We start from the raw sequence: 14,331 nt of genomic DNA on the forward strand, positions 1-14,331 counted from the left end.
ATTTTCCAGGCAAGAATGACAGAGTGCGTTGCCATTCCCTTCTCCAGGGGATCTTCCAGACCCAGGGATCGAACCCAGGTCTCTTGCATTGCAGGCAGATTCTTTACCATCTGAGCCACAAGGGAAGCCCTTGAGATATTGCGGAATGAGAGAGGTCAGAGGGCAGGGATCTAGGAGGCTGGCCAAGCTCCCCCTCCTCAAAGGTGTCTGTCCACGGCTAACGGGCCCAGCTGTACCTTTCTGAGAACACCTTTGAGGAGGGGAGCTCAACCAGCCCCTAGGTCCCTGCCCTCTCTGTCCCCTCTCAATCCCCAGCAGCCACTGCAGTCTGGCCCATAATAACTCTCCGGGTCAGGATTTCTCTCCTTCTCATTCGGCAGCAAGCTGATTCAGGAGAGGAACCACATCTCCTGCGTTGTTGCCTCTCCCCTGTAGCATCCAGCATAATGCTGAGAACAGAGCCGTTTCACACAAATCTCAATGAGTAATGAAGCCACCCCTTTTCCCTAAGTATTGGACCTTCGCAGGAACAAATCACAGTCTCAGAAAAATGACTCCCTCAAATGAGAATCTGGGACTCAATGCCAACTGGGGCAACTCCATCTCGCACACGCCTGACACGCCACCATCCCGAAAAGAGGCATCGCTGGCTGGTGTGAAATGAACAACAAAAGACGGGTCCCCCTGGCTCTCAGTAAGCTGCATCGCTGAGAGCTGCAATTTCCTGGTTGCCCAGCAACAGCCGCTGCAGGAAACCAGGGGGCCCTGCCCTCAGTCCCAGGCAGGGGACTGCCCTGAGACTGGCGGGACTCGACGAGTCAGGAGGTCAGAGACAAGGAGATGCATCTCCCTGGGAAATTACTGTGACTTAATACCTTGGGAATGCCCTGGTTCGCAGCCCTCTTCTCCAGGGACATGCGGGTTAAGGGGGATTCTGTGGGTGGGCCCCACCTACCTGCTATTCATAGCACTGTTTAATGGGGAAACATATTCAAATTGCAAACAACAGCTTCCAAACATGCTTCTGGAATATGACCCATAGGTAAGAGGGTGGCTTATGACGCAGCAAAGATGAAGTACTCGTGAGAGAGGCTGCCCTGAATTCAATGAGACCCTAGAAGAGGGGTCCCCAACCTCTGAAATCTAAGGCCTGATGGTCTGAGGTGGAGCTGAGGTAGCAATCACAGAAATAAAGTGCACAATAAATGCTATGTGCTTGAATCACCCCAAAACCATCCCACCCAGCCCTCTACCCCCCAGTCCGTGGAAAAACTGTCTTTCACGAAACTGGTCCCTGCTGCCAATAAGGCTGGGGACCGCCATCTGGAAGGCGTAGCCGGTCGTCAGGCAAGTGGGCTGTGAAGGTTGTATCCAGGGTGACATCTGAGTGACATCTGGGTCATCCGTGCTATAACCCAGTCTCAAACCAGTGCTCATCCAGCCGATGGCATCTTCCCCGGGGGATTAAACTTGCAAACCCCCTGCACATGACCTACCCTTCCCCATGCATGCAGGGGACCCAACGCCCCTGGGTAGGGTTTTCACCTGCTCAGAGCAGGACCCCAAGCTGGGAGAATTCAAAATGTGCCAGGCAAACCATGTATCAAACCATGTATTATTAGAAAGATGTATCCAAGTGGCCTTCAAGCATCTGAGTGACATGCTACTCTCCGCCACACATTCTCCTCCAACCACCCCCCCACCCTCCAGTCGGTCCCAATTTACTCGTGAGACAAATGGTGAGAAACGTAGCTTGCAGAGCCCAGCACAACCAGGCAGAGACAGCAGGCAGGGAAAGTCTGAACGGGTCCCACACACCCCACACCAGTGCACCCTCCGCTACCAGGCAGGGGCTTCCAGGAGATGGGGCTACTTTTTGGCCCCTGATTATCCTGTTAAAGTCCAAATGATGACTGTCCCTTGGGCCCCAACTTTAAGGACAACCCCCCAGGACACAATTCATGACAACAGACATTAATAATCAAAATCCATATCGGGTGGCTAAGAGGGAAAAATTGGATTTTCAAGCTGACTTTCAAGAGAGCGTGAAGCTACTCAGCACAGCTGTGAGACGGTCACATTCGGGAAGCTGGATTTTTCAGTGTAGGATCTGTGCAGAGGGGCTTCTGCCTCGACCAGATGGTATGCTCGGAATCAGAAGTGGCCCCTGGCCGGGCGGCCATGCTACAAGGAGGCTGCAAGCAGTGGGGACAAGGCCGAGGAGACTCGCCGCCCGAGCAAGGACGCCGGGCACCATCTGATGCTGCCTTAAGACCGTACTTTGGTGTGAGTGCGTCAGCAAGGGGCGCCTTATCTCCCCATCAGGGGGACTAGAAATGTCATCAGCAACTTTTAAAACTAAAGGTAACTGGTAATTATTTCAATGAGCAGAGGGGAGAGGGGAAGACCCAAGAGGGTGGAGTCTCACACCCTACAGGTCCGGTAGCCCTCAGAGAGCCCGAGGAGACAGGCATTATAACAAGGACATACACAGGAACATGAGCTTGGGGGCCCTGGTTCAAGGTCATTCCCAGGGTTCAAGCCTGGGGCATTGGTCTGACTCCCAATTATGCACTTTCCTTTATGCCATGCTATCTTCCTGTGGCCAAAATTCTTTTTCAAAAGTATATTCAGGGACATCCCCGGTGGCTCAGGGGCTGAGACTCGGCACTCCCAATGCAGGGGACCTGGGTTCAATTCCTGGTCAGGGAACTAGATCCCACATGCGGCAACTAAGATCCGGGGCAGCCAAACAAATAGATATCTAGATACACAGACTTAGCAGCAGCAGATACACAGATGGATAATTTTTTAAGAAAAAGCACTTTAAGGTTCATCCTTAGGGTGAAATCAGAATGTGCGTTTCAAAGCAGAAGGGATGTCAGCCCCACCCTCTTTCCCCGGTCATCAGCATCCCCACAGGCCATCACAGAGCGAGGGTGTGAAGGGCTCACAGGTGGGATTCAGGCACCTAGGGAAGCCTCCTGCATCCAGCAGGGAGCACGAGAAAGAGGGGACGAAAGGAGAAAGCGTGCAGAGAGGCGTCCCGGTCCCCAGGCCGCACACCCACCATTCTGGGTCAGCTTGGTGGAACACACGAGCGTGGAGATCTGAAAGGAGTCCTTGCTGATGGTGCAGCTCCCGAGGCTCTGCATGCTCTTGCCGGTGGCCGAGTGGCCCTTCTCCTCCAGCTCGGCCTTGGTGGAAGGCAGGCTCAGGTACGTGCCCGCGTCCTCCAGCTTCTTTGCTTCCGCCTATGGGTTTAACGCCACAACAGGTCACACACGGCTCATGGCACCAGGCAATTTTTTCCTACCCTCTTAAGATCCTTAATCCTTTGAACCCTCGTGATATTTGTTTTCTATTATTTCCTAAACAGTTTTATTTTTTAATGTTTTATATTATAGTTGACTGACAATGTTGTGCTTACTTAGAGATAACACAATGAAGTGATCCAGTTATACACATGGCTGTTTAGCTGCTAAGCTGTGTCCAACTCTTTTGCGACCTCATGGACTGTACCTCACCAGGCTCCTGTGTCCATGGGATTTTCCAAGAAGAATACTGGAGTGGGGTGCCATTCTCTTCTCTAGGGGATCTTCCCAACCCAGGAATTGAACCTGCATCTCCTGCATTGCAAGTAGATTCTTTACCACTGAGCCACCAGGGAAACATACAGTTATACATCTACATGTGTCTATTCTTGCAAAAATTATTTTCCCAACTAATTTGCTATATAATATTGATCAGGGGACTTCCCCAGTGACCCAGTGGTTAAGACACCTCACTTCCACTGCAGGGTGCATGGGTTTGATGTCTGGTCAGAGAAATAAGATCCCACATGCTGCACAGCCAATAATAATAATAGGAAAAAACAGCCATAATATTGAACAGAGACCCTGTGCTAAATTGCTTATTTTTAATATTTCCCTTGTTCTTCTAGATGAATTCACATTCACAGAGCATTTTTTTAAACAGAATCTAATGTGTTATTATGGCCTGCCCAAGTGACTCTAGTGGTAAAGAACCCGCCTGCCAATGCAGGAGACCTAAGAGATGCAGGAGACATAAGAGATGCAGGTTCAATCCCTGGGTCAGAAAGATCCCCTGGAGAAGGAAATGGCAACCCATCCAGTATTCCTGCCTGGAGAATCCCATGGACAGAGGAGCCTGGTGTCCATCATGTCACTAAGAGTCAGACATGACTTAGCAACTAAAACAAACATCTCCCCTTAGGAACAGCTAAAAAGCTGGTCATCTGAAATGCTCATTTTCAGAATTAATCATTGCTAGACAGCATTGGTGCCACAAAGAGAGATGTCCACTCAGGCCAGGAAGCCCAAAGAGGCTTAAAGCATCACACCAACAGAAAAATGAACATACCTTGTAGACAATAAGATCATGCTCCCCGTCCCTCAGGGTGGTCCCATCGTAGCGCATGAGCTTTACAAAAGCCAGGGCGAATATCTTCTCAGACTTGTCCTTAGCTGCAACAGAGATCAATAATCATTTTCAACAGCCGCCGTGACAAAAATAACATCATAAAATGCCACGAGAGCTGCCTTTCTGAAAAAATGACAAAACTGTTTTGACAGATGTTAAAAGTAAACATAAATACACAGAGATGGAGACAACGTTCACATATCACAAAGGGAAACCCTTGGGCTCAAACTAATCTGTAAACTCAGAGCAGTGTAGAGTTTCCTCGTGGAAGTTCAAGACGGAACCTGGAGTGAAGGACCAAGAGTAGGAGGATGCTTTTGAAGGGGAACGAGGAGGGAAGTCTACAATACTGAAAGCCAAGAGTAACTGGAAAGAGCTAAGTGAAGACGGTGTTTGCAGCCTAGGGATTCACAGATTAACAGGGCAGAACACACGGGCCATCATAAGTGACCACTATAAGGGGCAAATCCTCCCTGAGAAAACAGATGGTCAACAGGGAAAACCAAAACAGAGAGATGCCCACCTTGGACCCTCCACTAATGTAAGTCACAGGTGGACTAAGCACCTGAACATGAAATTTCATTCTCTTTGGTGAGGAAGTTCTTCCCCCAAAATCAGCATGGGAGACTCAGTTCTTCATTTCATTCAAGTTTCCGCCAAGGAGTCACCTGCTTTGACATGACCAGCTGCCCAGGAGAGCAAATGCAGACCCTGGTCATACCTGGCACTCAACTGATCAGTCTTCACAATGGTCAGGAGCTGAACTGTTAATAATAATCCCCGTATGGTTGTACTGGAGAAAAGGCCTAAAAGGAAGGTCTTAAGGTTGAATGGTCATAAGGGTGAGGCTCTGACCCTATAGAATGGGGGCCCTTATAAGAAACAGAACAGACACCAATTCTATCCTCCTCCATGTGAGCTCACAGCAAGAAGGTGGCCATCTGTAACCTTCAAGAGGGTTCTCATCAGACCCAACCACACTGGTACCCTGAGCTCAGACTAGCAGCCTGCAGAACTGTGAGAAATCTCCACTCTTAAGTCACCCAGTCTAAGGTATTTAGATGTGGCTGCCCCAGCAGATTAAGACAAGTCCCTATCACTACCAGATGACCCAGGCTGTACTGTGTGTGTGCACGTGTGTGTGCGTGTGTGCCGAGTGTGTGTGTGTGCATATGCGTGTGTGTGCGCGTGTGCCGAGTGTGTGTGTGTGCATGTGTGTGTGCGCGCGTGTGCCGAGTGTGTGTGTGTGCGTGCGTGTGCCGAGTGTGTGTGTGTGTGTGTGTGTGTGTGTGCGTGAAAATTTATCATTAGCTTCACCCACTGGGTTTTTCCATGAAAGAGACGTTATGTATTTTCTCACTGCTATTTCCCCAGTGTGTAACGTAGTGCCTGCTATATATCAGATACTCAATAAACATTTGTTTTAGTTGGGGAGACGCCAACAAATGAGTTCTTTCAAAAAACAAAGAAAAGTTGGGAGCTTGTTAAGGCGTTATGATGGGAACAGGGACGACCCAGCTGGATGGTCAGAAAGGTCTCTCTGCGAAGATGGACTACGTATGACCCAAGATGTCAACCCTCCAGGAAAGGAGATGGCCAAATACAGAGGCCCTAATAGGAGTGCCCTGGCTTGACTGGGGGCTGACAGCCAGTGAGGCTGGTGAGCAGAGGGGAGTGCAGGCTCCAGGGTGGGCAGGTGCCCAATCAGCTAGACATGGATGAGGACTCTGGGCTGAAGAAATGGATGCGTAACGAATTTTCAGAGATGTGAGCACACAGCATGGATCCATTGAGTTCAAGGCTACAAAATACCTTTAAAATTATACATCCCAGATTCTATTTTTAGAGATGAAACAATAGAGGTCCAAGAGCAATACATCTGCCCACCCTAAGTCAGAGGCTCAAAATACTTACTCTAGGACATCACTGCATGAGATACTATTATCTCATTGATCTTTGCATTCCTGGAATAAAATAGGTACTGAATAAATGCTAGCTAATTAGATGGGTGAATGATTGACTAACCAAAGATAAAAGGGCAGATAAAAGCAAAATATATGTACCTTAGGAATCAAAAAGTAACTTTGTGAAAGGGTTCTTGAAAACATAAAATTTCTCAGTGTTCGAGAGAGAAGGAAGAGATCCTTCCAAGTTTGTGCTGTGCTGAATCGCTCAGTCGTGTCTGACCCTTTGCGACCCCATGGACTGTAGCCCACCAGGCTCCTCTGTCCACGGGATTCTCCAGGCAAGAATACTGGAGTGGGTTGCCGTGCCCTCCTCCCAGGGATCTTCCCAACCCAGGGATCAAACCCAGGCCTCCCGCATGGCAGGTGGACTCTTTTCCATCTGAGCCATCAGGTTCTAAGCAGACATGAAAAACATTAAAGCCCGTCTCTGTGAAATCAGCCGTGGTTCAAGACACGTGACCACACCTACCAGCAGACAGCTTCCTCCAGCCCTACTATTAAGTAGGACAGAATTTAAAAGCGCACCTTTAAATTATTAATACTCTGCCTCTTCACATCAGGAACGGACTGCATTTATCGCATGTTCGTTAGCAGCCGTGACGAGGCAGACAACACATTTACACGTCAGGAGTCACAGGAGAAGACCTCATGCCCCGGAGGGCAGGCAGGGCAGCCCACCCAGCCAGCCCCTCTACAAAGAAGGGAAACTCCCGGGAGGTCGGCCTCAGAAGGCACACATCTGCCCGCATCCACAGAAAACATCACTTAGCGCATCTGGAATTGCTAACACGTTGCAGAACAGCGTTAGACCGCTTACATACCAGCACCAAACTTTCCCAGCAACCCCAAGTGCAGATCCCAGCGTGAGATACCCCGTCACCTGCTTCCAGAAGGGGTAAAGCAACACGTTTTGCTGGGGACAGTAGGGAGGGGGTGCAGTGTGGCCTCAGCTCGCCCCATATCTGCCCCAGAGTCCACAGACAAGGCGGTAGTCGAGGCCCCCCCCGTGGCCCCCATCGCCAGGGTGGCCCACCAACTTCACCATCGTCACACTTGCGATGCTCCGCACGTTCCCCCAACCCCGCAGCTGTGGCCGGGGAGGCTTCATTAATTATGCAAATGTGTCGTGACAGCGTCCTGTCTGTAATGAGTACTTAAAACTGACAAGGAAAACAAGGATTTGGGAAATTAAAATGCTGCCGAAGAGATCCCTCTGCCCTACTCTAATCTATCAATTAGGGGGAACGACGGTGTTCTAAAGGGGGAGCGTGCTTCTGTGAGAAGTCCTCCGTGCACTGGAGAACTCTGCCTGCCCTGCAGTGGGGCTCCCCACCCTCGCCTCCCACGCAGCCCCTGCCCCCCACCACCACGACTTCCACTGTGCTGGGTGCAGAGCCCACCACAGCCTCCAGGACTTGGCTGAGGTCCATCTAGTCAAGGCTGTGGTGGTAGTCATGTATGGATGTGAGAGTTGGACTATAAAGAAAGCTGAGCTCTATAGTTGGACTATAAAAAAAGCTAAGAAAGTTGCTGGGAAAGTTTGGGGCTGGTATGTGAATGGTCTAACGCCGTTCTGCAACTTGTTAGCAACTCCAAATGCATCAGTTGATGTTTTCTGTGGATGCGGGCAGATGTGTGCCTTCTGAGGCCGACCTCCCAGTAATCATGTATGGATGTGAGAGCTGGACTATAAAAGAAGCTGAGCACTGAAGAATTGATGCTTTTGAACTGTGGTGTTAGAGAAGACTCTTGAGAGTCCCTCGGACTCCAAGGAGATCAAATCAGTCCATCCTGAAGGAACTGAGTCCCTCTTAAAGGAAATCAGTCCTGAATGTTCATTGGAAGGACTGATGCTGAAGCTGAAGCTCCAATATTTTGGCCACCTGATGCGAAGAACTGACTCATTGAAAAAGACTCTGATGCTGGGAAAGATTGAGGACAGGAGGAAACGGGGGCGACAGAGGATGAGATGGTTGGATGGCATCACCCACTCAATGGATATGAGTTCGAGTAAACTTCAGGAGTTGGTGATGGACAGGGAGGCCTTGAGTGCTGCAGTCCATGGGGTCGCAAAGAGTCGGACATGACTGAGTGACTGAACTGAACTGAACTGATTCTGTGCTCAGCATTGCGCCAAGGAGAGGGCAGCTCCCACTTCGCCTGGTCATCAACCCCCCTGGGCATTCACTCCTTGGGCTGAGATATTTGGAAACACACACAGAGTCAAGGCTGAGGACCCCCCACCCCTGTGGCTCTGGGCCCCACAGGGTCTTGGATGATAAACACGCCTTCTGAGGCCGCCCTTCCTGTGACGCTACTATATATACAACTGTAGCATCACTCGTGTTCCCAAATCTGAGCCGACAGCCGGATGGATACAGCCCACAAAGGGCAGCAGAGCGTCTTTCCCTTGTGACTTTGTATTGGTGGCTAACAGAGGGCTACATTCTTAGCAGACAATGAATTCAACATAGCCTATGAGACAAACTTCATCTTCGATGCTAAATCCTTCTGGAAGGTGAGTGATGTAAACAGCTGTTCCTTCCTCCCAAAGTCTTGGCATCATGTCCAAGGCTATACCAACACCGGCGAGAAAAGGTCAGCCTGAGTTCCAGATGCCAGTGGCCGCCAGCAAAGCCAGAGAGGGCTCAAGGTTTTCTGCACAAACAGCATTAAAAGCAATTTGAGAAATCTGTCTGTTACAGCTCAGCGATTTTCTGACGGATGGGACAGACCCACAAAACAAATGGGAAAGATGAACCCAAGGATAGAGTAGGAAGGAAGGGCACCTCGGTGGACCAATTAGAGAAGAAAAATGAAGAGCTCTGGGGAGCAGCTCAACCAGAGTGGACAGCACACACAGGACTGGGTTCACCTGGACATGGAGCTGGCGGGTCAAGACCTCCCTGTGTTACGGTAACCAACGTCTAGAACAATCTGGAATAAATGTGCAGTACACACGGGCTAACGAAGCATGTGGCTACTCACAGTCCTGGGACGATCTGTGCCGGAAGGTAAACCGAAGGTGACTGCGGTTCACATCCTCGATGGGGATGGCCACCTGCGGGATAAACAGGGAAAGTCAGCACCTTTATGCATCTTCCCCGTGATCGGCTTCATTCCGCTGAGACATCGGGGAACACTCCACACACTTCTACCCCACACTTCATCCCCTCTGTGATCTTCCCAAAGGCAAACGCCCTTTGAAAATTTACACCAGATAATCCTGTCCAGAATGCCACACAGTCTGGAAGAGGCAGTTCAATTTTTTTTTTTTTTAATGTACTGATCCTCACAGTGAAGAGTCTATTTTTTAAAGTTGCCATTTATGTTTTTAGTCCCAATTTGGAGGTACCTATGTTCCCTTCTAACTGTGGAGACCTGCCCGTGGCTGCAGCAAGAAGGCTGTTCTTTCAGGACTTAGAGTAAAAGGAAAAAGACCCAATACATGCTGCCTTTAAGCCAAGAGTGTCCGTAATCTCATAGCTAATGTTTGTATCCCAGAGCCAACCACTGGCCTGGTGTCCCAATACCCAAGCCCGTGGAGTGTGGGCTGGTTCACGGTGGGCTGGGCGGGGGTGTCGCGGGGTGCACCAGGAATCTCGGAGCATCTATAGCTGAAGGAACAGGATCCAGTTCCCCAGTGATGTCCTCCATGTACTATCACCTCTATTTTTTTTTCCATTTGCTGTAAAGACAGCACGCTTTACATAAAACAGACCCGAGAAGAGACAGACAATAGCGGTCTGTAAAGGACTCTGTCATTTGTCTCCAGGAAAGTCTTGCTTTTACGTCCAAAAGGAGACGAGAGTAAATGTAAATTCCAAGAAACACCAGCGAGGTTCCTTAGCAACCTTCTTGAACGACTTTGTTGAAAGCGCTCCGGGGCTGGCAGAGGGCACCCACTGGCAGGCAGCCCCAGGGCGGGGGAGGGTGCAAGGGGGCGACATCCTCGGGATACAAATGAGCATCTCATAACCCACCCCGTGGGAGAACAGGGCCATGGAGATGATACCTTAACCGTCTCAAACCAGCGCGGCTGTTTCACTTGGTAGTAAATCACCGACTTGTACTCTGAAATCGCTTCATCACCAGCGCCCAGGAAAATCACATGCTTTAAAAGAAGCATAAAGAGTTCACATCAGCCCTCGTAGAGCCTGACACTGAATCCATCTCCCTTCTCCCACCCGTTAGATGAGCCAGGAAAAGACACAAGGGCGCCCCGGGAACACCAACAACCCCGGGGCCCACAGAGCACGCCCCCCTAGTGACGAAGGATGGGTCGGGCTGGGGCCGGCAGCCAGCAGAAAACCCTGCTCGCAGACATCTAAGATCCTATGGCCACACGGTCTGGAGATGCTACTGTCCTCCATCCTCCATACCCCTAGTAATGTTCACCCTGACCTGCAGAAACCACCTGCCTCTTGGTGGCTGGAAAAAAGCTCTACAGATCAAAAAGGAGCTGACCATTCTCCATTCGCTTCCTCCAGCCACAGACACTGACCACTCGACTCTAAGGAGACACCATTAAGCCCAGGGGCAGCACGGCCTGTTTCCAGAGAGATGGCAGGGCAGAGCTACTGGATATCGGCCGCCCAGAGAGAAAGGACACACCCCCCTCCAGGAAGAGCCGAGCCTCAGGGGTACCCGCAGGACACTGCTCTGGACCACATGGGCCCCAGGAAGCCCATGATGCAGCCATGGTCCAGAGAGGTAGCTGGCGGGGACTCCTGCTTGGGCTCAGCCTCCAGTCCTCAGAGGAGGTCACGGTCTCCAAGTCCCGCCCAGGACACCTGCAGGCAGCCGTGACCACAGTGGAGGAGGTCTCTGTGACGACCACCCAGTAAAGCACAAGGTCAGAGGCCCCGATTCCAGCCCGAGTTCCACCTCTCATGGGTTCTCTAACCTCAGTCAAGTTGATTGATTTCCGTGGACCTCAGCTTCCTCCAGGCTCAAAAGATGCTAACAACATATCTGAACATCTAGTGTGGCCGCTCGCCCTCCAAGCCTTGGGTTTACGCTGGCAAGCAGGGACCCAGGAGGGATTTGGCAAAGGTGGTCAGGACCCCAGGGACATCCAGAGACCGTCCGGTTGCGGGACCCGGTGGAAACCAGCCCTTTTGGGTAAGGGAAAAGGAAGAAACGGCAAAAAAAAATGTTCTTCCCGAGAAACAAGACTGGCTTTTCACATTCCGAGGCAGAGGCAAGGCGCACACGAGGGAGGTAAGACTCCAACACCACAGGTTCAGCTTTGCAACAACAAGTACCTCCAGCCGTTTTCCGTCTTCATCGTAAACAGACACCGTAACTTCGACATTCTTAGCTGTTGTCTTGCTGCCTTTATCAAAATCTCCTTGAACTAATGTTACATAGATATCATTTCGAACATCACCTGGGGGGGGAAAATTACACCTTTGAAACCAATCCATTATTCATCGTGTAACTGTGAATTTTGCCAAACTAACTCCCTGTCTCTCTGAGCAGAGTATCATAAATACTGTATTAGGTGATTATGAAGTATTTTCTACAAAATAGTCTCCGCATTTAATAGCATGACAAAGGCAATTTGCATCATCACTGTAAGACTTGCAGGAAAGAGGAAAATGTCTCAGCCTCCAATTATCAGCTCGGGGCTTCTCGTGGGCAGGGGGCTCCCACACTCTGTGGGCAGCCTGTGCCCAGAGCGGCTCGGATGCGGTCAGTGGGTCTGCACTGACCCTACCCTCACCCCAGCCCTCAGCATCCATGGCCCACTGCGACCCACATCACCAGCCCTTGTCATCTGCGTCTCAGCAGTCAGCACCCCGAGGATCACCAGCAACTCTGGCCTCCTTTCCATTCCACTAAGGAGTTGAACAAAGAGCAGCATTTGAACCACAAGCCAATGTCCTGAGTTGTGACACCCAGGATCGGGGACTAGGGATGGGTCAAGAAGCTTTCTGCAAAGGATCATCTCTCCTCCTGGCAGTCAGCTGTCCAGATCCTGAACGAGGCCACAGGGAGCAGAAGAAAAGACTCAGGAGTTTGAAAGTGAGATGGGCCTTAAACCATGCAAAAAAAAAAAAAAAATACGACCACACACACCAACAGATGAGCTCAAGACGCTTCCTGCAGCTGAGAACACACGAAGCCCCTGGTAAGGGTCCAATTGGGAAAACTCTGCAAGCTTCATTAGCGGCGTGATTTACAGGAAGCACCGCGTCCCTCTGAAGGCTGCTATGCCGTCCGTCTGGCCGCCTCCCACGTCTGACACCACTTCCCTCCCCCGGGGGACACGAGCAAGGGTTCTGTCAAGAGTGGCAAACGACCTGCTCTGAGCAAAGAACAAGGATTCCAGGAGGAAAAAAAAAATCCTGCTGGTTTGTTTTTCTTTTGCTTTTTAGATGGCTCTATTCTGGCTTTTAATGTCTCTGACTATTAAATTAAGCTTTCATTTAAAAGTCATCATTGCAATAATCCCTGTGGGTGGCTACCACTGCCACAGCAGCTGCTGGAAGGAAGCAGGGCTGCGATCGCTGAACGGACCACGGAGAAGTTCAGAAGGATGGCACGCGGGGCCAGGGGAGGGGGCGAGGCTGCAGGTCCAGGTTGCTGCTGTTCAGTTGCCAAGTCGTGTCCGACTCCTTGCGACCCCATGAACCACAGCCCGCCAGGCTTCCCTGTCCATCACCAACTCCCGGAGCCTACCCAAACTCATGTCCATCGAGTCGGTGATGCCAACCAACCATCTCATGCTCTGTCACCCTCTTCTGCCCTCAATCATCCCCAGCATCAGGGTCTTTTCCAGTGAGTCTGCTTTTCACATCAGGTGGCCAAAGTATTGAAGCTTCAGCATCAGTCCTTCCAATGAATATTCAGAGTTGATTTCCTTGCTGTGTGACCTCAGACACGTCGCTTAACCACTGACCACTAAACCACCTTATCAACCAGGCAGGTGGTCTGCACAATCTCTCCACCTGAAAATTCTATCAGAGCACCAAGGCCATCATCAGAAAGGGCTACAACAGCTTCACAGGGGGCTTCAGCAGCCAGAGAAGCGGCACATGCTGGGGAGCAGGGTGGCTGAACTTCAGAGTCTCCTCCTCCGACTGGCCTAGAGATTCTGGCTCCAGTCCAGAAGTAAGATCCCATAAGGAGGTCAGCATACCCAGCGAGCACTCATGAGAGGGTCTTAGCAAATGCCTCTTGGGCTCTCATTCTGGGGAGGAAGGAGCTGGAAGCAGACCCGGGGGGCCCGTCCACACTTCCAGCCACCTTCTTAGCTCAGCTCCTATGCTCCCCACCAGGATCCTTCAGAAGGACCCCAGAATTTCCAGCGGGCCACGAGAAGGTGTGAGAAGCAGGGACAACGGTGGCACGGCCAGCTCTCCCACCGTGCAAAGGAGACGCCTGTCTCCATAAACACGCATGTGACTGCATGGCACAGGTTCTACCAGGCTAGACATAGGGATCTGAATGAACGTGCCCTCCAAGGGTAAGATGCTCCCAGCCTCTCAGCATCCCTCAGCCCCAGAGAACATGGGTGAGTCCCTCAAGCCGGGCTTGCTCACTGCAGGAACGCCAAGTGCCGACTCAGGACACACACAGAACAAGCCAGAACAATGGTCAGCTGTACAGTTTCCCCACAAACCTATTAGGAGATTATCTTAGAGGTTTAGACTTACTCTTTAAGTCTGTCAATTGTAAGGGAGACACAACCAGTGTGAACTAGAAGTTTCCCAGGTTTCCCAATCACGTGGAGAGAGAGAGGGAGTAGAAGGAACATGCCCCTGAAATGCCCTTAAAATAAACAAAGCGGTAACTCTGAAGCACCCTGGTGCACACAGGGCTCCTGACGTCAGTGATGCTGTCCTCATGTATAAATCTGCATCTCAAATCCATATGTAAGTGATATGGCCACGAGAAGACCAAATTCGTTAGC

At 50.8% G+C, this 14,331-nt stretch overlaps 1 protein-coding gene across 2 annotated transcripts in view; it reads right to left on the minus strand.

The window, feature by feature from the left end:
* Positions 1-14,331, minus strand: part of DOCK1 (dedicator of cytokinesis 1) — a 546,616-nt gene that overhangs the window by 438,790 nt on the left and 93,495 nt on the right. For both annotated transcript variants that reach the window (XM_043475106.1, XM_043475105.1), the window contains exons 14-18: positions 11,678-11,802; positions 10,426-10,524; positions 9,399-9,471; positions 4,384-4,487; positions 3,071-3,254 (exon numbers count right to left, since the gene is read on the minus strand). In XM_043475106.1, coding sequence (XP_043331041.1) covers positions 3,071-3,254; positions 4,384-4,487; positions 9,399-9,471; positions 10,426-10,524; positions 11,678-11,802 — 585 coding nt within the window. The remainder of the gene's footprint in view (positions 1-3,070; positions 3,255-4,383; positions 4,488-9,398; positions 9,472-10,425; positions 10,525-11,677; positions 11,803-14,331) is intronic.

Source organism: Cervus canadensis, chromosome 8 (assembly GCF_019320065.1).
Source record: "Cervus canadensis isolate Bull #8, Minnesota chromosome 8, ASM1932006v1, whole genome shotgun sequence".
Lineage (NCBI taxonomy): Eukaryota > Metazoa > Chordata > Mammalia > Artiodactyla > Cervidae > Cervus > Cervus canadensis.